Source organism: Theropithecus gelada, chromosome 13 (genome assembly GCF_003255815.1).
Source record: "Theropithecus gelada isolate Dixy chromosome 13, Tgel_1.0, whole genome shotgun sequence".
Lineage (NCBI taxonomy): Eukaryota > Metazoa > Chordata > Mammalia > Primates > Cercopithecidae > Theropithecus > Theropithecus gelada.
Window position 1 is genome coordinate 86025260 of NC_037681.1, and position 27776 is coordinate 86053035.

The 27776-nt window shown below is 42.7% G+C and overlaps 1 protein-coding gene across 3 annotated transcripts in view; it reads right to left on the minus strand.

The window, feature by feature from the left end:
• Positions 1 to 27776, minus strand: part of SPRED2 (sprouty related EVH1 domain containing 2) — a 125717-nt gene that overhangs the window by 49292 nt on the left and 48649 nt on the right. Inside the window, exon 1 of one of the 3 annotated variants that reach the window (XM_025354149.1) lies at positions 20779 to 20910. The exons of 1 other annotated variant lie outside the window; for it this stretch is intronic. In XM_025354149.1, the coding sequence (XP_025209934.1) occupies positions 20779 to 20849 (71 nt within the window). In that variant the 5' untranslated portion in view covers positions 20850 to 20910. Of the gene's footprint in view, positions 1 to 9739; positions 9961 to 20778; positions 20911 to 27776 lie in introns of those variants that run through there. One more of the 3 variants, XM_025354151.1, reaches the window with a different exon arrangement.

A 27776-nucleotide genomic window follows, 5' to 3' on the forward strand; every position in this document is an offset into this window, starting at 1 on the left:
GCTTGTAATCCCAGCACTTTGGGAGGCCGAGACGGGCGGATCATGAGGTCAGGAGATCGAGACCATCCTGGATGGTGAAACCCCATCTCTACTAAAAATACAAAAAATTAGCCGGGCATGGTGGCGGGCACCTGTAGTCCCAGCTACTCGGGAGGCGGAGGCAGGAGAATGGCCTGAACCCGGGAGGTGGAGCTTGCAGTGAGCCGAGATCGCGCCACTATACTCCAGCCTGGGCGACAGAGCGAGACTCCGTCTCAAAAAAAAAAAAAAAAAAAAGAAGCTAAGATTGCATTACTGCACTCCAGCCTGGGCGACAGAATGACTCTCTGTCTCAAACAAAACAAAACAAAACAAAACAAAAAACCTGTTCTCAAACAAAAGAAGGTGATAATTTAACTCAAAGGGGAGGGAGGAAAATCAGCAGATCATCCTAGCAATAATAAGCTGTAAGCTGACAGGATTTTTAAGAGCCTGTTTATATTCCCACAGCTCCACTGGAAATGGATGCCCTCTCAGACGGCAAGAATTACTAATTCATTTAGTTCCTTTTTTTCTAGGATTCTGCCACCTCCCTCATTAGAGATGGAAAGCTAAACACACAGATAAACAAACAACACATAGTCAAGGCACCTGTTCTCCCTGAAGCATGCTGCACGGCTTCACTTCCCTCCTGAAGAGTGGAATAGAGGTCAGCCCGAAGGCAGAGTTCAGGTCTTCACATTAGTTCCACCTCTTAAGCTATTAATACAAAGAACTGTGGAGACCATCTACGCTAGACTCCTCTCTCACATGGAAAATTAAAATCCAGACTGCAGAAGGGACTTGTTCAAGGTCACTGACATTAGGGACAGATGAAGGACTAAGACCAGTCCCTGTGACCAACCCCTGACCACACTTTTGAAAGGTCCTCATGTGGTGGCAGAAGTGCCTATATTCGAGTTAGGTGCTCTGGAGGATAAGTTATTCCTTATCTTGGTCCCTTGAAATTTACTGGATAGGCAACTGATTGTGAAAGGAATTCTAAGGAGAAATGAAGAGGTAACACTGGCAACACAGCTACATGAAAAAATCACAGAGCAAGAGGGTGATCCTACTCATCCTGCCACAGTTTCACACCAACAGAGGTAATTCCTTTTTGGATCTGTTGTAATGAGTGCCATAAGTCAGGACAGGTGACCTAACCTCCATTACACATCTTCTCACAACTGGGTGAGGCACCTCAAACTCTATTACTGAGTTTCAGTTTCCTTATATGTAAAATGAGGGGTAGAGACCACAAATGACTTTTGAGACCCTTTCAACTTTGGTCCCTTTTTACGCTTTGTGTTTTAAAAAAATGGCCTTAAAGTCTTTTAGTTGTGGCAGAGGGCTTAGCAAACTTAAGCCACTAAAACATCCTACAAAAGCAGATCAGAAAACTTCCAGCAGTAAAATGCAACTGAGAATATATTTTGGGTAGAGAAAAAACTTGAAACCACAAAGACCTGAAACCACGACAAACTAACAGATACATTCTCTCAGTGCCACTGTCATTACACAATTAAGTTTCCAGGAGCGAAACTGGTTTATCCAAGTATTTTGAAAAAGCAAGAAAATGATGAAAATTGAGTTTTAGTAAGTTTAATAAGATCCTCTGAGGGGAAAAAAAAAAAAGGTACAACCTGGTCATCTAACTGGTTTTACACATTCACAGATGTGAGATCCTCTTTAGCCACATGGAAGAAAAACCCCAAGACATATTTATGGAACAAATGCAGGCCAAGAAGAGAAGAGAGATCTGCCCTTTTTCTTCCAAACAGTTGATTCTATCTGCCTTATCAGTTGACTCAACATGAACTCCCCAGCCCCAATCTTTACTACATTCAGACTGAAAAGGAGAAAATGTTAGGAAAAGGTAACAAAGCAATTGTTTAGCTTAAAAATAGGGAAAGACATTTCTTACAGACCTCTGATAAACCAGCTCAGTGCACATCAAGTTGCAACTTAGGTTTAAGTTGCTTCAATGTGACAAATAATTTCTGGTCCAAAAGTAAATCGGTTGTTTGAAATTGGAATGTATCTTCCCTACAGAAAAAACATAAAATGGTGAGCAACTGGGCTCCCAATCCAGCCCTTGAAAGCCTAATCAAGGTGGAAAAATATTCCCAAATGTTTCAACTGCTTACTGACAGTCTCCTTGACAAGAAGCCTCTTTGCCCACTGCCAGCAGGAAAGGCCAGTTCCGCTCAGCTCTTGCTGGGTTTTGGTCAAGGGTTTTCCTATCTAGGGGTGGGGTGAGGGAGAAAAGGTAAGGAGGAGGAATTCTTCTTAAACTTCTGATTTAGGCTTCACTTATGGGGATCCTCAGAATGTGGCACCACTGAATCTTGAATGGCTCTAAAAGGATCCGTACTGATGTTATTTTACAAATCCCAACTTAAGTGTTACTGGAGAAATTCTTTCCTTTTAGGGTCACAATGACTGTTGGCGAGCAATTAAGGCAAGTGTCAGGCTCATAGGATATAATCATGATGCAGTGGATTCTTAGCTAGTTGACTACACAGAGGGACAGGATTTGTCCTACAAGCACAATTTCCTTCCGAGTTATAACAAGACAGAGCCATCCACTCAGTACACGTATTTCCCATGTTACTTTCCTGACATAAAAGAACCAGGCAGCAAGGATAATGTAAAGGCCAACTAGCTACCAACCTTCCTCACGGTTTTAACACGTTAGTCTTAAAATATTTTTTCATTTATAAGGAAGTAGTTTAAAGTACTTGATTCAGAAAGAACCTTCAGGAAATACTAGAGCTATCTCCACTTCCCAAAGTCAAATAGCTTGTGGAGGCACTAGAAGGTATTTTATGTCAAGACTCATGATTTTCACAGATAACTGAAACCCTTGGTGGCTAAGCTGCTGAAGATGGGCTTTCCTGGCCATCACCAACATGTTTGCAGCAGGGAGCCCAACCAAGCTTTGTCATGCAGTCTGCGGTGGTTAAAGACCACTGCTGGCTGGGTGCGGTGACTCACGCCTGTAATCCCAGCACTGTGGGAGGCTGAGGCGGGTGGATCATGAGGTTAGGAGATCCAGACCATCCTGGCTAACATGGTGAAGCCCCGTCTCTACTAAAAATGCTAAAAATTGGGCCGGGTGCGGGGGCTCACGCCTGTAATCCTAGCACTTTGGGAGGCCCAGGAGGGTGGATCACCTGAGGTCAGGAGTTTGAGACCAGCCTGACCAACATGGTGAAATCCTGTCTCTACTAAAAATACAAAAATCAGCCTGGTGTGGTGCTGGGTGCCTGTAATCCCAGCTACTCGGGAGCCTGGGGCAGGAGAATCGCTAGAACCCTGGAGGCGGAAGTTGCAGTGAGCCGAGGTCGTGCCACCGCACTCCAGCCTGGGCGACACAGCGAGACTCCGTCTCAAAAAAAAAAAAAAGAAAGACCACTGCCCAAGACAGGGCAACCAAGTGGCTACTGCCAACTTCTTCCACCAGAGAGCTTTACTGACAGGTGGAAGGGCCCCCAACTTAATGTCGGTCAAGAGGAACAACTCTCGGCTCATTTTACTCACTGGTGTGCTTCAGCCACTTCCCAGGACTAACTTCACACTGTTTCATTCTCTGGGAAAGTCACAGTCACTGCAAGCATCCTGGATATGCCATCCCCTGAAAACTGCTGCACACCCAGCAGTGAGTTGCTCGTATATATGGAAGCTCTTGTGTTAACTTTTTCTTGTGTGTTTGCATATAGGGAATTAACTTTAACACTTGTGGTCCATACATACCATGGAATTATTCAGCCTTAACAAAGAAGGAAACATTGTCATATGCTATAACATGGATGAATCGTGAAGATTTTGCAAAGTGAAACGTCAGTCACAAAAAGAAATACTGCATGATTTGTTTCGCTTACACCAGCTATCTAAATGTGACTAGTCAAAGTCCTAGAAACAGAAAGGAGAATAGTGATTGCCAGAGGCTGGGGGCTGGGGAGGGGAGTAAGTTGTTGTTTAATTGGGAAAGAATTTCAGTTTTGGATGATGAAAATGTTCTAGAGATCTGTTATACAAACTTGGATATAGTTAACACTACTGTACTGTACACTTAAAAATGGTTAAGATGATATATGCTATGTTATGTGTTTTTTACCACAATAAATAAAGATAATCTGTGAAACAAAGAGAGGCTACTTGAAATAGGTAAAAAACCTCAAATTTAGAAATGTTGGGTTTAGCTTAGGAACATTTCTGCCGTCCTTAAGAAGTAAACATTCACTTTGGGAGGCCAAGGCAGGAGGATCGCTTAAGCCCAGGAGTTTGAGACCAGCCTGTGCAACAATGTGAGACCTCATCTCTATTTTTATTAAAAAATTCTTTTAAAATAAAAAAGGAGTAAACATTAACACTATTTAAAAAGTTAACTTTCCCCTAATTACAAAAGTAACACATGTCCCCATTATGCAAACTACATACATCACAATCCTCCCTTAAAAAACATTCTTCTATACTATGAGGAGCAATTAACAAATATGCAAGACCTTCTCGAGGAAACTATAAAAGGAAGATCTCATGCTTCAAATTTAAGTGTAAATGTTGGCTTTGCTTTGTTCCTTGGGGTACCAGGCAAATCATATATAAGAAAAACACAAACATTTCCTTTGGTACTGGTTTTACTGAGACAAAAATGGCTTTTCTTACAAAATCATTTCAAAGAAGAACAGAAGAAAGTTAAACAAAATAGATTTTCCCCAAATTGTTAGCTCTGACAAATTCCTCTAATCCCTTACAATGTCTACAACACCAGCAACAGAATACACCAAAATATTTTTCATGATTAGTCCCTTTTCGTCTCTAACCTCAGTTGTAAAGATTAAACACACAGATTATGAAACACTCACACATAATCACAAGAATTTCCTAACAGTTCCATTTCTTCTACATGGGGGTTAGCAATGTTTTTTAATATTACTCAAAGCAGGAAAAAAGGGGCTGTTTTATTTTTCTTTGGAACAGGTTCCTGCCAGATTTTGCACATTGCAGTTCTTTGGCGACGTGATGAGAACACATGCCCACCCACAGACACTAATTTTGCTCTTCACCCTTCCCAAGCAGCCTTTATGACACATGCTGTCTGTGCTTCATTTAATGGAATTCAAGAGGCCCAGTCAAACAGCAGAGCCCCACAGGGCCAGGGCAACAACAGGCAACCCATCTCCTCCACTGGATGGGTACAAGGAACATGTGTTTAAAAGAAGACAACAACAAAAAGCCACATCTAGCTTGGACATCTCTAATCTGAAGAATCTTTACAAATGAATGAATTAACACTGAAAACTAAGTCATCTCTTCGATTGAAATCAGGAAAGAGACAGTAATCTTGCTGTAGTTCCTATACACTGAACTCTATGAAGACGATGCAGCTAACTCTCTGAGCTGCTCTCAGATGTGCAGTAAAGAAGGTATTACTCTCATTCCAAGCCAAAGGCTCTTTCTAAGAGGGCTGAAGTGCCAGCCTGCTTCTGCAGCACTTGCTTTCTCTATGGTCATCATCTGTTTTTGTTTGTTTGTTTTTTGAGATGGAGTCTCGCTCTGTCGCCCAGGCTGGAGTGCAGTGGCACTATCTCGGCTCACTGCAAGCTCCACCTCCCGGGTTCACGCCGGACTCCTGCCTCAGCCTCCCCAGTAGCTGCGACTACAGGCTCCTGACACCACGCCCGGCTAATTTTTTTGTATTTTTAGTAGAGACAGGATTTCACTGTGTTAGCCAGGATGGTCTTGATCTCCTGACCTCGTGATCTGCCCACCTCGGCCTCCCAAAGTGCTGGGATTACAGGTGTGAGCCACTGCGCCTGGCCATCATCTATTATGAAGAAACCTTGGCAAATAAGAATCCAAGTGGGTCGGGAGGCCAAGGCAGATGGATAACCTAAGGTCAGGAGTTCGAGACCAGCCTGGCCATCATGGTGAAACCCCATCTCTACCAAAAATGCAAAATTAGCCAGGCGTGGTGGCGCACGTCCGTAATCCTAGCTACTTGGGAGGCAGAGGCAGGAGAATCGCTTGAACCAGGGAGGTGGAGGTTTTTTGAAACTCCATTTCAAAAAAAAAAAAAAAGAAAAAAGAAAAAAGGGCCGGGCACAGTGGCTCACGCCTGTAGGGAGGCCGAGCTGCAGCATTTGCTTTCTCTATGGTCATCATTTTTTTTTTTTTTTAAAAGGTTTGAGACCAGCCTGACCAATGTGGAGAAAACCTGTCTCTACTAAAAATACAAAATTAGCTGGGTGTGGTGGCACATGCCTGTAATCCCAGCTACTCGGAGGCTGAGGCAGGAGAATCGCTTGAACTCGGGAGGCGCAGGTTGCAGTGAGCTGAGATCGTGTCATTGCACTCCACCCTGGGCAATAAGAGCAAAACTCCGTCTTAATAACAAACAAAACAAACAAACAAACAAATCCAAAAGGGAATGCACACGGTTTGCACAACTATGCCACATATAGCTCAAGACAATCCAGGTGGAGTTGACGCAACAAGCTGTCAGCAAATGTATACCCAGAAGAATGTTCAGGGCTCACAGAAGTCCATGCTAGTTTGATAAGAGGGTGATCATCCATCCCATTTATACATTTAGGAGTTTATGTTAGAAGGCTGATCCACACTTGTCTCTGGCTTTTCTGAGCTACACAGGAATGTTGCTATTTCTAGATAATGATATAAGATTTACCTACAAGTGTTATTAAACACAACCAGTATGTAGGCATAATGACCATAAACTCCAGATGTGGGGAGGACAATATCACAGCAGACAGTGAGCAATGGACAGCAGGCAATAGACAGGCCAAGCCTCCTGAGCCAGTGATCATCACGACCACGCATCCATAAACCACACATCCGGACAGCAAGGACAGACTGCAGACTCCATAACAAACAGGTCTCCCTCTAAATACAAATAAGGATGTTTAAATGTTGGTAAGTGATCTATACTAATTTTAAATAAACCTGTTTTTATAAAATGTTTATTGAATTCACAATAGCTTGAGTCTTTAGAATATAATTTTAGTAAGTGCTAAAAATCTGCAAGCCAGCAACAATTGGGAAAAACTGTTCCACTAAAATATCTTGGACACTCTTAACCTTTCAGGATTCAAATGCTCTCCCTGTCACTCTCCCCAAGAAAAAGGAAAAACAAAAATCTTTTGTCCAAGGTTATGTCACTCTACTTGGCTCAGAAAACATGGCCACCAAAACTATCAAATGGATTTTTGAGTAGAGCAGTTCTTTCTTGATTTCCATCCAAGCAGAGTTAGGTTTTGAAGAACCAAAAAGGAATAGCTCAAAGTTGCTTATACACAATAGCAATGAGTGACTCTGGATTGTAGACTCCAGTAAATCTATGAATAAAAGAAAACCCAGGGAGGAATTTATCTCCAATAACAATGAATCCCCACTAGGGCGGGAATTGAGAGAAGAACTGGACTGGGCTCAGATCTGAAGCGCTTTTAAATGTAACACTTCCCAGCACATTGCTCTGAGCATAGGCAGTGTCTCACTCAATATCTATTGATTGCTTCCAAGTTGAATGATATGAGACCTTTGGAACTGGCCATGGCTCTGTATTCCTTTTCCCTCAAAAGGGAAAGAAGGCATCTAAAAACCACGTGGTTCCTTTGGACTGATGGCTCACAGCGTTTAACAGCAAAGACGCCTCTGAGGCGTGGCAGCCACAACCCTAGGAGTGATTATCACTGTCCAGTTTCAATGGTCAGTATACCCTCTGTGTAGTATAACCAAAGCTAACAGAATATGGTGCTCTGGAAAGAATGTGGACAGGACCTAAGCGAGTCCCAACCATACACATCAAAGAAAAACAAGACATTTTCACAGAAAGTGTTACTAAATCAAGAACTTTAAAAGAATTTTTTTTTTTTAATCCCTGACTATAATCATTTACCATAGGCCTCAAGGAGAAAAAAAATGCCATCATGCAACCTAATGTTTCCGTGAAAGCACAGGAAATTAGCTATTCTGTCTTTAAAATAAAACAAAATTAATTTATATTTTTCTAATGAATGTGATAAAGTGAACCCTAAGTTGAGTGTGGCATTCACCAAAACTGTAAGAAAACAACTCGTTTACTATAACATGGCAATAACACTTTTAAAGTAGCCTTCCTTTCACAACTTAAAAAAATGTTGTTAATAAAAAATGGCCCTCACTTTGAATCTGAAGTATTTGTTAATGTCACCAAGTGCTATTATTAAATATGTACTATATATGCATGTATACACATATAAAAATAAGCACTACAGATGTGGGCAGGAAAATTCTTAGCAAAACCCCCACATATTTCAAATACTGTTCTTCCTCATTATTGTCCTCTACCATAATTAGCACGTTACAGCATAACAGGTGGCTTTCATTTATAGAATGCAAAATTAATGAAATTTGGAGATAGTCTTGTCTCCAAAAACAAATTGGCCATTCTATAAAAAGTACACCCCTTAATCTACAAAACAAACAGAAACAAACTCCCTTCATCCTGGCTTTCCAAATTATAGGAATTTCTGAATGTAGTTAAGTAAGTAAATTGAACGCATTTACTGACAGCTTAAAATTCATACACTTCAAGGAAAACAAGTCATTATTATGGGCTTTATAAGAAAGGGGAAGAGAAACAAAGATTGCCTATTTTTCCAGCTTGGTAACCCCAGATCTCTTTAATGCTCTCTGAGTGATAACAGGATTTACTGCTATACACTGGGCTGCTCCACAAATGCTAAATCTTAGGCAAATTTGTGGGCAGTTGTGTTATAGGTCCTGACCTAGCCATTCTGGACAGACAGACCAGGAAAGCATAAATAGTACTGCTATAAACTAACTATAGCATCTGTCCCTAACAAGCAAGACTCACAAAGTATTTTTTTAAAATATGAGGAGACACTGAATAGACTGTCAACACACATAGGAATGTTTTATACACTCAAATAAATAAGATATGTGCTTTAACTAGTCAGACATTGTTTAAATTTAGTGGGTGAAGAAAGAGAGAGGGTCAGACAGGCAGACACGGCCTCCCAATTATGCAGAATGATCCTTCAGATCATGTGAACGCTATAATTAAATGTTGCTACCAAATCCCCACTACCCTTTCTCCCACCTAGAAAAAGTTAATGCATGAATTCAGTATGAGCAAATTGTGATTTATAAAAAAACACAAAACAAACAAAAAAACCCACCCTATTCACTCGGTAGGGGAATAAAAGCTTTCTTGCATTAAGTCACGCATCTTGGGGGTAGGAAAAAAGCACAGTACTGAAAGAAATCCAACATAACACAACAGTAATTATTAGACCACCTCCTTCAGCTCACCTCTGCTTACTCATTTTTTTAAAAGCTCTACACTACCCACCCAAAAGGTATACCATCTCTGCAAGCTGTTTCCTAGGCAGCATCTTTTAGATTCAGGACTTAAAAAAAAAAAAAAAAAAAAAAAAAGTCTTTCAGAACATCTAAGGAGAAATTTGTTTTCAGAAAGAGGGATGAGGGGGTAAGAGTCCTGTGTCTATCAACAGACCAGAGGTTACCTATCTGTCCTTGCACGTGGGCACACACAGACACAAACACATACACACTGTGGTCTTCTACAACTAGGATAATTTTTCTCCTTTAAAAAAATGCTAAAAGCAAGCACCAGAAAGGTTAAGCAGAAGAGAACAATGAAAAAATAAAGTTCATGTAAACAGTAAGCACGTACCTGCCAGGCGATGCCATTTCCTCTACATTGTGGAGCCCGAGTGCTGGGTGTTAGCATTATTGCTACTCTAAAGCTTCCGATAAAAATGGATCGTCTCTTGCTGACCTGAGAACCAGCTGGCTGCCTGAGAAGTGGTTTCCCCCATATATGATTCAGTCTCCTTGACAAATATACTGCATTGTACTGGATGAGTCATCCGAGGGTTAGTCCGCATTTTATAGGCCTGTTGTGTCATTACTCACATTCAACATCCTGCTTCTCAAAAGTGGAAACTGGAAGCCTGACAGCTGACAGATGCGTTTTCCAATTAAAATATTGTTTAAAAAAATTCCTGTAAGTTATGATTATCAATCATTGATGAGAGGATGAAATGCCCAGGAAGCAAATGGCACAGTTCAATACCTGAGATTACATTCTGGAGAACCACAGGTGCAAATTCTTCACCCGCCCCCAGCCCCAAAACAAAGAATTTTGTACAAAGTTGAGAGCAAGGATCCCTCTCTTTAAAGTTATCAGCTGAAGGCCGGGCGCGGTGGCTCAAGCCTGTAATCCCAGCACTTTGGGAGGCCGAGACGGGCAGATCACGAGGTCAGGAGATCAAGACCATCCTGGCTAACACAGTGAAACCCCGTCTCTACTAAAAAATACAAAAAAAAAAAAAAACTAGCTGGGCAAGGTGGCGGGCACCTGTAGTCCCAGCCACTCGGGAGGCTGAGGCAGGAGAATGGCGTGAACCTGGGAGGCGGAGCTTGCAGTGAGCTGAGATCCGGCCACTGCACTCCAGCCTGGGCGACAGAGCAAGACTCCATATCAAAAAAAAAAAAAAAAAAAAAGTTATCAGCTGAATTCGTGTAGGCATGGACTTAATGATTCTTGTGCTGTGAGGTGACCCAGCTGCAGAAGCTATGTAAAAAGTACACATCAAAATGTTGGTCCTGGATTAATTTTATAGGTGGGATAGTGACATTGTGTTTATAAAATGTCTACTTTTTAAGAGAGGCATGTTGAAGTATGTTAGGGGTAAAATGATACGATATCTGGGGTTTCTTGTGAACATTTCAGCAAAAAAATAAATAAGGGAGGGGGTAAAGAAATGTGGCAAAATCTTGATAAATGGTTTCATCTGTGTAGTGCATATATGCAGGTTGACTGTATTTCTCTTCTTTGAAGTATCTTTGAAAATTTTCATAACAAAATGTTTTTAAAAATTAAAAAATTTTTTTTCCATCTAATTTATACCTAAACAAGGCACTTTTCTAGTTAGGTATAGAGCTACCACACATGTGAGTGGAGGGCACCATTTACACAGTGCGGCCCTGTGGGTGTGGGAGCTGAACTTGAACTTGAAGTTGTTTCTGCCTTCCAGCTGGGAGGTATGATACACGTGTCCTATGGCTGTTGTGAGTGTTGCATCAACCTCCTGAACAAGCGCCTAGTGCCTTCTCCCAGGGCGATCTGGTGATTGTTTCCTTATGCATTCTCTGAGGACACAAGCCCTGGCTTCGTTCGTGAGCTCAGTGTTAACATTATGAAGTAGAGGTGACTATATCCAGCTTCCTTATAAGGTTTTGGAAATGCTCCATGAGAGGTTATGTAAGTCACATCCATAGTCTCTTAAACCAACAGGTCCTTTGGTAATGTGGCACAGTGTTTGCTTGAATCACTTAATGTTCAAATTGGGTGTCTTAAACCATCTGGAGGAGGAAGAGCTTTGATTTAGTGGCTGACAAAAAAAAGTCCAGATATGGAAGCTCCAATGTATGTGAAATAAAACCACTGTTGAAACCGGCTGTCACTTTAAAAACTATCCACATTGATGCGCTGTGAAAACATGACAAGTCACCACAGGAAACAAAATACAGGGGTCACTAAAGCCCAGAGCTCCTGCATGGCCTCCTTAGTCCTGAAACTTAAAAACGGAAGCATGTTTCAGGCTGAGGTTCCCACCTCAGCAAACAGCTGACTCTAATTCTTAAAGGACCCTGTCTAATAGGACTTCAAACTGGCTCCAAATGGCTGGGACAGTCCCATCCAACATCGAATTACAACCCACTAATCCAGACTGATTAGGATTGCCTGGGCCTGAACTGAAGACTTCCTTGGATTTGACAATTCTTTCCTCATGAGGAGTGTAGGCTGCAGCCTTATCAAAATGTTTCCTTGAAATTTTATAACCTTTCACACACCTGAAAAGCATAATTTACCTTAATGCAACAGCTAGAAATGGGGGAAATTAATAAACTTCTAGTCTAATTTGAGTTTCTGTGGTATTTTGGAGAAATAAGTTCACAGTTCATTGAAGAATTTTATAATTCAGATTTCAGTAATGAAAAATACAAAAATAATAGCAATAATAATGTGTGCATACATGCACACACAATAAGGTAAAGACAGTAAAATGGTAACAAATGGGGAAATGAGTCCTTCATACTGTTTTTGCAACATTTCTGTAATTATGAACTGTTTCAAAATGAACTTAAACATTCACAAACACACAGGAATGAATATATATAACCCTTATTCCTAAAAAAATTAAAAAAGAGATTATTGGGTACAGTGGCTCATGCCCGTAATCCCAACACTTTGGGAGGCTGAGATGGGAGGACTGCTTGAGGCTGGAGACCAGCCTAAGCAACAACGTGAGACCCTGTCTCTACAAACAATACAAAAAGTAGCTGGGCATGGTGGTGCATGCCTGTGGTCCCAGCTACACAGAAAGCTGAGGCAGGAGGATAGCCTGAACCTGAGAGGCTGAAGCTGCAGTAAGCTATGTTTGCGCCACTGCACTCCAGCCTGGGTGATGGAGCAAAAGACCATGTCTCAAAAAAAAAAAAAAAAAAGAAAAAAAAAGAAAAAAAAAGTTTTTAAATGTATTTAATAATCACCACAGTTACTGCTGCTGACATGCCCACCCATTTGAAAAATCTTGGACCATAAAGAAATTTACCAAAATGTTAACACTGGGAAATGCCTCTGGGTTTGGGTTTCTCAAAGGATATTCCTTATAAACATTTTTATAAGGGGAGACACATACACACACACACAGACACAGACACATTTTGGGAAAACATCATACTATATTCTTGAGAATATTGTTCAAGTTTTTCTAGGCTTGCATTTTCCAAACTTATTTAACCACAGAATCCCCACCCTCAACCCCCATTACCATTCCAACGAGCCTGAAGAAAGAACTTTGGTGGTGATAGCATATGGGATACTTTTCCCCTGATCTTTTACTTTTACTCTAAGTTTTCTTCACTCATTGTAACAACAAAGACATGGTTCCTGCCGTCTTTAACAGACATTTCTGTTTGGTCAACTTGCATGCTAATGATACCAGTAGTTAGAAAACAACTTAATTATGCAACTTTCAGTCTCCCCTGACCATACTAGTGTGGTCTGTGCCACCAGCAGCTGAGGAGCCTGCACCTGTGTGCAATGGCTTGGCAGCTCATGCCAGCGCTCGGCCTGGGTGAGGCCATTCCAAGGAGTAGTATAGCTTGCTGCAGGCCTGGCTCTACCTCACTATTTTCAGAGCACGGTGTCTTAGAACCTGGAAACCAGCCTGGACATATATGTCTTCTGCCTCTGAGCTCTCCAGGCCTTCATGTATTCATTTCCTAGCACTGATCCTTGGCAGGTAAGAAGCAAAATTAGCTCTAACTGTAAAGCAAAACTTTAGCTATATATGTATATATCAAGTCCAAATACTGGCTACAATCAGGATCTAAAAGCAAATGTGGATATCAATGATGCAGGTACTATAGGCTGACTGTATTGTGTAGTGGTATAAAGCATGAGCTTGGAGTGAAATTTTCTTGGTTCAAAATTCAGCCTTGCCCACACTTAATGTTATTTAACTTCTCTAAGCCTTTGCTTCCTTACCTGTAAAATGGATACAACACTATTAATAATCTTACAGAATTGTTTTGAATGATATAAATGCGACCATTCGCAACAAGTACTTAGCACAGAGCCTGGCCACATACAGAACACTCGTCAATTTATGTGAACAACAATGATAATGATATTAGTAAATTTTATGAATTTAGACTCTCTCAGAGGTGGGCAAATTATGGCCAGCAACACATTTGAGTGTTTATATGCTGTCTATGGCTGCTTGAGAGCTACAAAGGCAGGCCTGAACAGCTGTGACAGAAACCATATGGTCCCCAAAGCTGAAAATATTTACCATCTAACTTTCATAGAGAAAGTTCGTTGACCCCTGGTGATCAACATTTGGGTGAATAAAGAACCAGATCTTTTTCCTATAGAAATGTTGATTGTTGATACCTTATTCTCCTCAATGTCTCAATTTAGAATCAGATACAAGAGTGTTATTTATGGTGATTTGGTCCACAGGAGCTGTAGTTCACGATTTCCTTATAATGCAAAACACATACATAGCTTTCTGTCTCAGGCACTGTATCTACAGTGCCTGAGGTTGCCTGCTGGTCTTTCCACCTCCCCTCTTCCCTGACCAGCCCACTCAGAAAGGACCTCCCCTATTTCAGAGTCCAGTGACTCCAGCTGAAGTGTATGAGTCCACCGCCATCTTCCCCTCCCCCGAAGTCACATTTGTGCATTATGTAGAAACCACACATGTCCCCAGAGGTGGAAGCAAGAGGTGAAAGATGATCTGGAAGAGGCATGCAGGAAACTAAGCAAACAGAAATGAAGAATGCTTTCAAGGGGGTTGAATAGCCACACACAGGATTAACAAGGCAGTGAGGACCTTCAGAAATGAGGGCTACAGCCACACTGTTCCTGCGCATAAGAGCTCAGTAAGGGAGAATGAGGACCAACCTAGAAAAATGAAGAACATGCCTCAAAATCAGGTCCCAAGACATACCCCTGCATCCAATCATACTGCATATTTTCTTTGGCAGGAAAGCTTGTTTATTTGGGGGAAATGAATTCACAGCATTAATGGATAATGCAGGTGAAGGAACTCCTGGGACTGGTCTCTGGGAGGGGAAATTTGAACAAAAGAAACCATTCTAGCTGCCTTCAGTTATGTTCTCTTGAAAAAAAGAAGTCTCAGCCAGCTGTTTGAACAGATTAAACTGGGGTGTACTTAGATATACACAGTGTCTTTCTGGTGGTCACTTGCTGCCTTACTGGCAAATATCAACATCTTTGAGAAGTCAATCCAATAGAGAAATGCCTGTGTTAAATACTGACGAGAATGATGAGGGCCGGTCAAGGAGGCAGGGGAGGCAGATGATTTCTATTGTTACCTGGTAGAGCAGGACTTCAGAACACACAGTGACAAATCTTCCTTGAAGCTAAGTCAGTTTTCAGCTATGTTTCTTAAAGTGTAACAGGCTGGCAAGAGAGGTAAAATAAAGCTCTCTCCAAAGCTCAGGGTTAATTTGGGGATGTTCAGCTTGGCCAGAGCCAGAAGACCTGGCTCTCGCAGATGAAATGCATATGGGTTATTATGCCAAGTAGACTGGAAAAAAAAAAAAAAAAAAGTAAGAGGCTCAATCGGGCTTGGTGGCTCATGCCTGTAATCCCAGCACGTTGGGAGGCCGAGGCAGGTGGATCATTTGAGTTCAGGAGTTTGAAACCAGCCTGGCCAACATGGTGAAAGCCCGTCTACTAAAAATATACAAATTATCTGGGTGTGGTGGTGGACGCCTGTAATCCCAGCTACTTGGGAGGCTGAGACAGAAGAATCGCTTGAGCCCAGGAAGTGGAGGTTGCAGTGAACAGAGATTGCACCACCCTACTCCCTCCTGGAAGACTGAGTGAGACTCTGTCTCAAAAAAAAAAAAAAAAAAAAAAAAAAAGGCTCTATAATGTAAGGATCTTTCAGAGCTAGGATTGTGGTTTCAGCCCAGGTTTCTTTAGAGAAAGGAAAAGGGAACTCACATTCTCCCAAAGCCCACTCTGTGTGGGGTGCTCCATGGGGTTCTATCATCACACCCATAAATTTTGTTCCTGGACTGTGTGGAGGGAAAATAGGGGGTTGGATTAGTACACAGGCTTTGTCTAGATAGTCTGAGTTTCTCCTGCACAGTATGTTACACAAATGCAGCAGGACTGATGAGAGAGGAAGAATCCAAAATACATCAGAAATATGGGAAAGTCACTCTGGGAAAGCATGGGAAGAGCCAGGGGCTTGATTAGCAATGATAGGGAATGGTTGGGGCATTCAGGGTGCTGATTATGTGGCTGAGGGAGGCCAGGTGTCTATGAGAGGAGACCAGTTTCCCCTTCAAGTCTGGCAAAAGAGTGCTGAGGACCAACCAGGACAAGGCCTGGCTTCAGACCTGGTTGCAGACAGACCAAGTCTAGATCTAGAGGTGGAATTTGAAGTTCAAGGGATTGGGTTAACTCAAGTCTTGGAAATGAGATAAAGGGAGTTAAGGAGTGATCATTTAATGTATTTAGCACCTGACAGGCTGAACAATGAAGTCTGAACTTGAAATCAGCTTAAAGTTGAATGGCCTATTCCTTAAGGTGCACTTGCACCAAGAGGATCATTAACTGGACTAAGCATGCTAGACCCAAATCTGCCACTCAGGCCAGCTCAACCCATTCTGCTGTTTCCCTACCTCTAAGCCAGAATTAGACCTGAAGCTGCTCTGTACGATTCTAAGAATAGTCTTCAGTGGAGAAATCTGTTACTCACCTTGATGCTGGCCACAAAAAACTTATCCAAGACAGATTCCTAGCTAAATAAACCTTTCACATGGAAGCTATCTGTTTGTCAGAAGCCCATACAGCTGTGGACATGGAAATGTCTTCTAAGAGCCTTCAACGATACTTTGTAATCATTCCCCTAGGTAAACAGCCCACAATTAATGGAGTTAGACATCTTGCAAGTTTATTCTATTGAGAGGCAGTAGCTTTGGCCTAGCTTTGCCACTAGTTATACAACCTGAGGTACAGTCAATTAACTTCTTTGTGCTTCAAATTCCTTGTCTAGAAAATGCAGGGTTTAAACTAGTTTAGTACTTGAAGCTCCAACACAGCGAAATGAGAAAACTGCCTAATAATAAAAGTACCCCATAAAGAAGAGGGGAGTGGAAAGAAAGCTGGGCACTGTTGGTGGATCAAGACCAATGGATTGGGAGGAAAGCTATGTCCCTGATGCTGGATCTAAGAGACCACACAAAACTCACACACCAGTCCAAAAGGATGTGGATCTTACCCCAAAGCTAGAACTCACTTTTCCTTACAAACAAACATTAGTCAACAGCAGCAGCTAATGTCAACATTAGTTATGGTTATATAATATGCAAGCACTGAGTTTTAGAATTACACTGGACTTTTATCCCAGAAAAAGACCCAAGATAGGGAGACAGAGTCTACAGCACAACCTCTTCTGTCTTCATGGTAATTGGTACCACAATTACAGCATTTTGTTATGACTTGCATGTCATCTTTACCACTGGACTTGAGATTCTCTAGGTCTTTTCTTGTTCATTTTTCCTTTTGTAGCTCCGCATTTGGCACATGATAAACCCACAGGAGACTGGGTTTCTTCATTCATTCAACAAACACACATTATCCTTTATTGGCTTCTACAGGGGGTAGAGATAAGGATTATATGAGGGGAGGAAATGACAATAGCAAACTTCTGTGATGTGTATTTTTTTCTTCATTACAAAAAGAGATAAATTCACTACAGAAAATTTAGGAAATGCAAAGAAAAACATTCACCTGAAATACATCTAGGCAGAGGAATGTAAGAGTCTTACAGGCATCCACAGTATGTGAGGCATGTTTGCTGACTTAACATACTTTTCGCCACTGAGATCCATTTAAAAAATTACTGGAAAATAATATTCCCCTGTTTTTCTATTTATTCATTCCTGATAAAAACAAAAGAGATAGTGCACAGGGCTTAGCAAGATTTTATTTTCTTCTGCTTTCGTTCAGTTCCCCAGAGGGGCAAATAAATAATTTATGAGGTTCACACCTTATGAACCCTAGACTTTAACTACAGAATTAGAAGAGCTGCCTGGAATTCTAAACTGGACCTTAGAAATACCTAGGTCCAGACCAAGCATACTTGATGGAAGAGAAAATTACAGCTGTTGATCAAGTTCCTTGTACAAATTTAATTGCAGGAGGCAGAACTGGGCCTGATTCTAAATTCATTGTTCTAAATTCTAAATTCATTGTTCCTTACTAAGATTCTAAATTCAGATTGTAAACTCATTGTTCCGTACTAAGAATCAGCTACCTAACTATAACCAATCCCCAAATTCTGTCACAGTTAACTTTGTGGTTTCCGATGATTCCAGAATTAAAAGTAGATGATCACATCTAGGATATTTACCTGGATGAGAATTCTCAGGTGGTAGGTTAAATAAATCACCAGCAGGGCAGCCAAAGTTACTAAACACTTGAAAGTTCTTTCTGGCTCTGCCACAAATAGTTTAGTTCTATCAGAAATTTAAAAAATAGGCCAGTGAATGTGAGCCAGGGCTCACTGTTTAATAGATGGGAAACTATCAGATAAAGCATACAGACCACTGACTTGGGGCCCAACTTCCTGCCCATGGCTCACCTGCATTCTGCATAGGGGAGGCATGTATGGAGAGCACCCAACTTGTTTCGAGTATCTCCTCCTCTCAGGTATCCCCAAGAGAGAGCCTAATACAGCTTGCTGGGAGAGGGGAGAGAAGTGGGGATCCAAAGCACCTCACCAAGAAAAGAAGCTTGCTGTATCTGGCAGCTGAGGGCTTTACAGGGGAGTCTCATAGGTGCACAGTTACCTTTCCCAACTGAACAATGCACACTCAGCAAAAGACTGAGAACATGTAGAGAGTAGAGGCCCTTCCTCTGAGGAACACATATCCTGGAGTTGGCTGAGATTTGGGGACCCCTGTCCACGCACCTTGCCACCCCTGATGTGCCTCAAGCATTTAAAGTTGCAGCACATACTCATTTGTCAACATGGTTCCTAAATGCCAGCCAATGACTTCATCTGGCACTCCATCACAGGAACATTAACCCTTCCCAGCACTGGAGGAAGAGGCGAAGGCTTGTATGCTGGTCTCAGGTAGCTGTGACCACATGTGATTTCCACTGTGTGTATAACCCTATTCAGAAGGGACAGAGATCTGTAGGAGAGATAACAAGTCCCTGATCGAATCTCAACTGACCAGCACTCATCCTCAGAACAGTACTCACTATAGTCCTCATTCAAGGAAGAAAGGGGCCAAAGGAGGAGGGCTTATCCATTCTCTTCATTGAGCTGCCATTAAAAGGACAGTTCTCAAGTTTCATTAAAGTAAGTGTCAGCTGGCTAAGAAGAAACAGTAAGGGGAATGGACAACCAATGTGGGCTCTACTTATTCTGTAGGTAAAAACCTAATAGTAATGCACAAACTGGAATAAAATAGAAGAGGTACATTTGTGGCAGAGCCGAGAATAGATCCCAAGTGTCCTTGAATTTCATCTTTCAGAACACTTTTAAACAAGGTTCACTCTCACAGGTTCTTTGTTTCAAGTTTCCCCAAAGATCTTCTCTGCCTCTTTCTCCACTCAAGATGGAGAAAAGAGTTCCATGGATTTCATTTGTTTGTTTCCCATGAGCCCTGGAGGAATTGCCCCCAATGCTAAGAATGTGCCGAGTGTGAAGAGCAAGTCTTAACATTTGAACATTCCAAAGCTACGAGGGTGGGACCAGTTCAGCTCAGACAGATTTTGCTACCACTCAGGACAAGCAGGAAATAAACACAAACATACAGACGATATGGTGCACAGAATGCCAACAGGTAAGCAAGAGCGCACTGAGAGACTGAGTTGGGAGAGGAGGCCATGCCTTTGCTCCCTATCCTTCCACTGCACCTCCTCCAGAGATAGAAGACAGAAGCCCATTGTGCTGTGGGACATAGGCACCTGCCTTCCCTGTTCCCTACAGTTAAACTTTAGAGGCTGTCAGCTCAGTTTATATTTCAGGGTGAAGAAGGGGAAAAGACCACAGGCTCCAGGAGTCAACCACGTATTTATAATCTGTTGTTGAGGAAAACATCATGGGAAGAATAGGGCATGCATTCCATGGGCTGGTTACATGGGTCCGTTTCAGAGCAGATTCTGGACTGTTTAAATGTGGATAAGCAGTGGTCAGAAGCTTACAAAACAGATTAACTGGGGCATAATAAAGCCATTAATTTATCTGTACAATGTAAAAATAGATGCATTTTTCTTTTTAATTATTTTAACTGTTCAGTATAGGTATCACATTGATTTGATTCATAAATCAAAATACAAAGGCGTACTCCCACCATCCCATCTGCCCCATTCCTTCTCCTACCCCGCATGCCAGTGGTACCCACTTCTTAAAGGTTGCTTTGTGTATCCTTCTAGGGTTTATGCAAATATAAACATGTATTCTCTCGCAACCTCATCTCACAAAAAAGGGGTAGCAAGAATGTTACTCACATGTTCTAGACCTTACTGTTTATCTCTTCCCAGTCTTTCCACATCAAAAAAAAAACCTAATCCATTTTCTTTTTATATCTGCACCATATTCCACTATAAGGATGTACCATGCCAATTATTTAACTAGGTCCTTATTAATGAACATTTAGTGTTTTCCAAACTTTTTGCTGTTAAAATAATCCTGTGATAAATAACCTTATACATTGGAGTTGCCTTTACATATTAAGATGTTTGTTTACTGTTCTGTAACCATCTGACCATGATACAGAGAAAGAAGAAAATCTTGCAACTGCAAACCCATCTGAAATCAAGACAAAGCCCTTCTAAAGAAGAGAAAAGCTACAGAAAAACAAAACAAAATTTAGATTTGTTGGGTTAGATAATGAATGACGCATATGTGGTAGCACTGGATTGGTATTTGTGGAAGGAGTGATACAGTTTGATTATTTAGGCTGCCCATTCTCCATCCTTATCTTCCTCTTGCCGACCCCCTCAAAGCCTCATCACCCATTCAAGCTGTAGCGTCTGACTCTAAGAAATTCTAACAGCATTCGATCTCATAGAGGGGGAACACTGTGGCAAAGCATTGACTGATGAGGTGGCAGGTGTTACCTCAGAGGGCAGAAAGCCACCCCCTCCTTTCCTGGTCATCGTCTGACCTGAACCCAGATGCCCAGCTGGAGGTAAGGCTGCACAGAGCCATCTGCACACCAAGGAAAGCAGGGCTGTGTGGGTGTTGGCTGGTCCTTCCATCAGAACACAAGTCCTGGGCAACTCCCTAGGTAACTGTCAAAGCAACAGTCCTCAGTAGAGACCAGAGAGGAACCCAGGAGGCAGTCCCAGCACTTCTCAGACACAGCCTCTAGCAAAGGGGCAGGAAATTCTGTCCACGGAGCTGACTCATACTGTCTTTCCACACGCATCCTGAAGGTTCTATTCTAAGTTTACCAAAGGGAACATGCCTTTAGGCAGAAGCAGAGCACAGAAGTGGTTGTGGCTGGGGCTTCAATTAGTATTTCCTCTGTAACATGTCAAGATCCCACCAGAAGGGCTAAGGAAGGAAGGAGGAGAAAGCCCATCCAGTAAACATCAGCTGAGCCAAATTCCATTTACACTTCTTTTCAGAAGTGCATATGCATCATTACCTGTGTGTGTACATAATGACAGTTTAATTACCCTGGGGTTAAAGTCAAACTACTAAAAATGAGTAACACTTGTTTGGGCTTTAATTGGAAAAAACCCAATGTATAAAGGTATTTTTCAGACAAATTGGAGAAAATAGAACATGAATTTGGTATTAGATGAGATTAAAGAATTACTGTTAATTTTCTTAGGTGCGATCATGGTATTGTGGTTCTTGTTTTAAAGTCCTTATCTCTCGGAAATACATACTGAAGTATTTATAGATGAAATTATATGCCAGGGATTTGCTTTAAAATACTGCAGTCCACCCTCTCCATACGAGAAAAAGTGTGTGTGGTGGGGCGGAGGAGACATGAATGACAGCTGGGTGATGAGTACATGGGGTGTGGGCATATACTATTCTATCTTTATGAATGTTTCATAGTAAAAAGGAAAAAGGGCTGTTATAATGGCTATATGCCACTGAGACCTCACTAGTGACCAGAACAGGCAGTGTGGTCCCACAGGGGTGACACTTCTGTCCTGTATGATCCTCAGATGATAGAGTTGGTGACTGCACAAAAGTCAACCCAGTAAGTAACTGCACTCGATTTTACATTCCATCAGCTAACACACTGGTTCTCAAATGTGGCTGCACACTGGAATCACCTGGGAGGTTTATTTTTGTTGTTTTAATTGGTGCCTAATTTAATTGTTTGGGGTACAGCCTGAATTTCTGGATTTTAAAAAGTTCCCCAGTAATTCTAATGTACAGTGAAGTTTGAGAATTAGTACTCGGAGAACCTAACATACTAGTTCAGGAAGATAGCAAGGGTAAGTGAGTGAGAAAGGACAGGGACAGCTGGATACTCTCTGCTCGGGCCTTTCCTGGGACCCCCCCGGCCTGATTTTCTGTCTCTCTAGGGCCTCCAAGTCTGGCGTCCAGGCTGAGCATCCCTAAATTACCGGTGCAATCAAAGATGACACGAGAGCTATAGTAAAAACTAGGGACTTGGCAAACAGGTTAAAACCAGAAGCTGGACCTACTTTAAAGCCAGATGAGAAGTGACTCGTTATCAATATCAGGATTGCAGTGGATACCAAGTGTTCCATTGACTGCTCCCCCTCACCCACCTGAGCATTAAGTGCTAATGTGCATCTTGCTGAGAGCAGCTTATGTTAGCTACAGAAAAACTCCTGTTTTAAGAGGCCGAGGGGTCTTAAGCAGTGAAATTTGTCATAGCTGCTGAGTACTGGGGCCCTAACAGCTGGTCTTATTCAAGCAAAGAGGAAGTAGAATTCTCTTAGGACTGCAAGCCTCTCCTCACAAAGAGACTGGGGCTATTTTCCTGTGGCAGGTGGCATACTCTGATGAGCAACGATGAGCCTCTGCCTACTTTCTTGTGGCAAAAAGATAGATTCTGGTGTCATTCTCAGAGCCTGGGAGAGGTGGAACACTTGCATCTGTTGAGGCCCCTCATCTATGTAACTCCTATGACCCTCCCTCCTATGACAACCCTGAAGTGTAATCATGTTTCCATTTTACAGATGAGCGTAATGAGGCTCATGAAACCTTAGTTACTATGCTTGAGTCAACACCACAACAGAGAGCAGGGCTGGAATCTGACCCAGCCGAACTCCAAGGCACTACACTTTTTCCATAGCAATGTCCTCTAAGAGATACTTTAGGTTAGAACGAACATGGCACCTCTTATTTCCACCTGTAGGAAATAATACAAAGGTTGCTTGGTCACACATCCTCCTAGTGAACCTATTAGTCATCATGAGCCTTGAACTTTGCTTTATCATGTTCCATGGGGACATGCATTCTTCCTCCACCCACCCCAACTGGGTGTTGCTTTCCAGCTACCCTGGCTGCTCTGTCCATGGCACTGTACAAGGAGGCTGAGTGCTTCTTACACACCCAACTCTAAAGTCCTTGCCTCAGCAAGGACTCAAGACCAACCTCAGGGTCCTTCCCTTGACCTGCACTCACATATCCAGGTTTGAATTCTGTATATAAGGTATAAAGAGACCTAGTGAGCAAGTCAACCTAGGTCAAAAGTCAGGTTTTGGACTCTACTCTTTAGATGCAGAGAACCTTCTCTGTTACTGACCCCATTCGTAGCTATGCAAGCCCCAACGACAAGGTCAACTCAGATGCCAGTGTCACTTAATACTGTAGGTGTAAATAAGATAAATTTTTACTCTCCAGACTCAACCTTGTAGATCTTAGTCAAGGCTGCATACTCATCCCCAAACCCCTGTCATTAAAGCTTTTGCCCCAGGAGACTCTACTGGTGTTCCAGAGACAGTATCAGAAGTCAAAAGCTGCCTGGAACCTTTCTTCTGGAACTGCCTTCAAGGCTAGTCAATCATGAATGAGCCAGCCATTAAAAAAAAATTCCATCCTTACTATTAATTAAGCACCATTTTTTAAACTTTAGTGGATCAAAGCTTGTTCTGGACTTATTTACCAAACTTAGCTCTAATAAACTTAAAAATCTACCTTTACAAGATAAATACTTACTAGTGCCAAGTATGGCCCCCACTTTCTCTTTTTTTTCTTCTGAAAAGAGTTCCACAAAGGCTTCTGAAAATGTTTCCAGCAAACGGCTGTGAGATTAAGCTGAGAGAGGAGTCTCCTGAGGTGAGGTCATGGCTTTGAAAGATACAACATTCAAATACAAACGTATGTGTTCAGATGCAAAGGTACATGCTCTGATGTATGTGCCTTAAAACAACAAAAAATTCAAGCCACATGATTATATCTTCTATTTTATATAGGATTATGCTCCATGAAAGAGCATTAAATGGCTTTAATGATATTAATGACATTGACGTGCCAAGTACACTTCGCCTTTATGTGTCCTCTTTAATTCTCATTGCAGTTCTCTGAGGTAGGCGCTCTTAGGATCTCCATTTTAGAGCTGGGGAAACTGTTGCCCAGAGAAGGAGTAGCCCAACCTATGAAGCCATTGAGAGGTCAAACCAAATAGGCAGCCTGATTCCAGACAGACACGGCTCTTTCTTACCCCTTTGCTCATTTCTAGACCTCACCAAGTTAGTCCAGCAAAGCTCAGAGGCACGGTGCTGCTTAACTCTTAGCTCAGCTGGTTTGGCAGCCCAGAATTTAACCCTCCTTTGGTGCTGTGTCCCAGCCTGCACCAGCAGATGTCTTGATAATAGACAAATGCTCATACAGAATGGAACGGTAACATACATGGGCTGGTACAGGCAGCGCAGAATGACACCTTAACAGTTAAACACTCGGCGGCTCTAAAGCAGCATGGCCCAAGTTGTGTTCCCTGCCCACCAATTTCTAGCTTGGTCAACTTATTTCATCTTTCTAACCTGTAGTTTCTCTATCTGCAAAACAGGAAAGCAAGAGTATCTCCTCTGGGGCATCTTGGGGTTTGTCATGCCAGTTAGCTGCACATGGCAAAAAGCACTTTGCATAGTACCTTCATACAGCAAGCACTTAATACATGTTGACACGTATGGCAATTATTCCAGCAAAGGTTCAGTACATGACAGACAGCAGGGTGGGCAAAATGTGGTAAAAGCAGGGAGGTGCCTCGGTGCAGGGCTGCTCCACTGGCTGATGACAGAAGCCCTCAGCACGGGTGCCTGAGCAGAGATCTCACTGTGTAATATCCTCTAGCAAATGGGAACTGTGCAATTCAACAGGTTCTGCCTGGACCTCTGAAGTCAACATGAGAGTCCTCCTTGCAACAGGGAATTACTTGGGGGCTTTCAGACACCAGTGGAATTCCCCCCACCACACACACCTTTTTCCTAAAATGCCAGCTTGACATTAGGAGGTCGGTTGTGGGTCTGCACTTCTGTACTTCTCAAAGCCCGAGTTTCCTTGGTTTCACATCCACCTTGTGTTTTCCCAATATATGTCTGCGCTTGAGTAACCACTCCAAAGGGAGAAGGGAGGGGGAACTGGTCTAAAAGGGTGGCTTCCCAGTCTTTGCTGGGTGGTTTCTGAGATGGTCCTGCAGAGGAAGGGTTAAAAGGCAGCTACTGGAGCAGCCTGACCTGTGGGCAAAAGAACAATTTAAACAAGAAAATAAAATAAAACAATAGCCCCTCTGGACACCATCACCCCCACAGGTCCCATGTGGGACAGAAGGGAAGAGTTCTGCATTTAAAAAAAGATTTCCAGGAAGAAGGCTGGTCCAGGAAGAAGGCTAAGAAGAAGAGGAAGAAAAAAAAAAGCCAGGAGGGGTGCTTTGGAAACGATTTTTAGAAATTCTTGCTGCTGCTTATTAAATTATTAACTTTTTGCCTGGAAGCAGGTTGTCCCCACCTACCGCCCTAGGCAGTCCACGGTTAGGGTGGGGTCACCCCCTCAGCCAGGCCACTAAGGAGAGGAACCTCTGGGAATGTACTGGTTTCAAAGCCACAACTGGCAGCTGAACTCACAGCACAGACTAGCGGCACTGCCTACAGAAATGGAACTTGAGTCACGTACAAAATTTAAAATTTTCTACTAGTTACATTTAAAGAGTAATTAAAAAGCGGGTGTCATTAATTATAACATAGTTGACACAAACCAAGATATCTAAAATATTTTTGTTTCCACAGTAACCAAAATAAAATAATCATTAATGAGATACTTTACATTCTTTTTTTTTTTTTTTTTTGTAATAAGGCTTCAAAACCCAACGTGTATTTTGCACTTTTGGCCCATGTCAGCTCGTACTAGCCTCATTTCGAGGTTCAACAGCCCAGGTGGCGAGGACTACGTACTTGACAGTATGGGTCTAGAAGCCACGGTGTGGTGCAGTAATTCTCAGTGGAGTCACCTGGATCTCCAAGGTGGAGGGGTGCTGCCTTGCGGTGGTGTGTTTGAAAAATGTGGCATCCCAGCCCCACCTCGGAAGGCCTTAGTAAAAGGCAGCTGGCCTTCCTCCAAGTTCCGCTGCGGCACAAGCCGCCACCCACGCAGCCCGGTCACCACCGCCTCTCTGCAAGAGTCATACAAGAAGGCTTACGTTTTAAAAATACACCAGCATGCTAGCTTGGGGTTTGTAAGCACAAAAAGTAGGAGAGCAAGGAAGGGCTCCAGAGGCAGGTGGACCGGGCCTAAGAGTAAAGCGCCCACGCCTGCTTAACTATACTTGTCTATCAGGTCTGAACTCGGCCCAAGCTTCAACAGAGGTTTTCCCTCTTTCTCTGTGCTGTCATGAGCACCAAGTTCACTCTCGTTCCCTTGTCTGTGAGGGCAGGGGCCCTGTTTCTAGTTGCAAGATGCTGTAAGAACAAGTGATGGTCCAATGAGGGGTATTTTGATGGTCCAATGAGCTCTTCAAAGGAGCAGAATTTCTTTAGCTAATATCCCCTGTGGTATTCAACAGGGAATTTAAAATATCCTCAAATAGGGCCCACTATAGCTAATACTTTATATCCTTAGGATTCTGGCCAGAAAGAAGCTACCTTTCACCTGGAGGAGGGAGGCTGAGTGTCCATCAAAACCCACCAAAGGCCGCTCTCCACCGATAGTGGGTTCCCTATGTTCTGGGATAAGGCGTTCTGGTTTAGCCTTACTTGCTGTGGTGCCTAATCGAAATCTCTCTAAGGAGGAGTCTGACATACCAGTATGGAAAAGTTCTCTTATCATTTGGAGAATATAATTTAGGGCTGGGTAGATAAACATGTACAGGAAATACTTCTATAGAGGTCTTGATCCTCTGAAGATTAATAACCCATGGAACTGGAGCCCAGCCTCAAACTCAGAGGAAATAGGCAAGTTATAAAAACAGGAAGAACGGGAAGTTTATTTTTGGATGAATATTTGTTCTAGCGAAGCTCTCGATACTGACAAAAACCTTGATCTGCAGGTCATTTGCTGCAGCTGAGCAGCTGCAGTGCATGTTTCTACAAGCTGTCCCACCAGAGATTTCCGGGTCTTTCTGGAAAGAGCCTCGCCCCGCTCCTGCAAAACATCTGCCTCGCTGCCACTGGCTGAGAGATTTCCTTCTCCTGCATTCTTGATGTGCGGGATCTGCAGCTCAGCTAGAAGCCTCAGTCACTTGCAACGGTCCTCTCGGCCTCCTTCCCAGTGCCCAGAGCTGGCCTATCTCCACCAGGTGTGTGAGCTGTAGCTGTCGGAGTCTGTCCCAGCATGGTGTTATCAGCCTCCCTTGGTGGACTGCCGGCCTCCCTGGTCTCACAGCCTCCAGTGCCCCTTCTCCCAACCCTGTCAGCATACTTTCCATGGCTCCCTACTGCTAATGGAATAAAGTCAGATGTTCCCAAGCTTGACAGGCAAAGCTCTTCACAATCCAGCCAAATCTACTTTTACAGTCCCATCTCCGTAGGCAGGACCAGCTGCATGATTTGCAGGGCCTGGTGCAAAATGAAAATAATTTGTGGAGCCATCCTTAGTTCAAAACTTAGTAAGAATTTCAAGACAGTAACAGCAGAGAATTAAACCAACTGTGGGGCCCTTCTGAGAGCAAGCCTGGTGTGGTAGCATAGGCTGCAGGCCCATGAG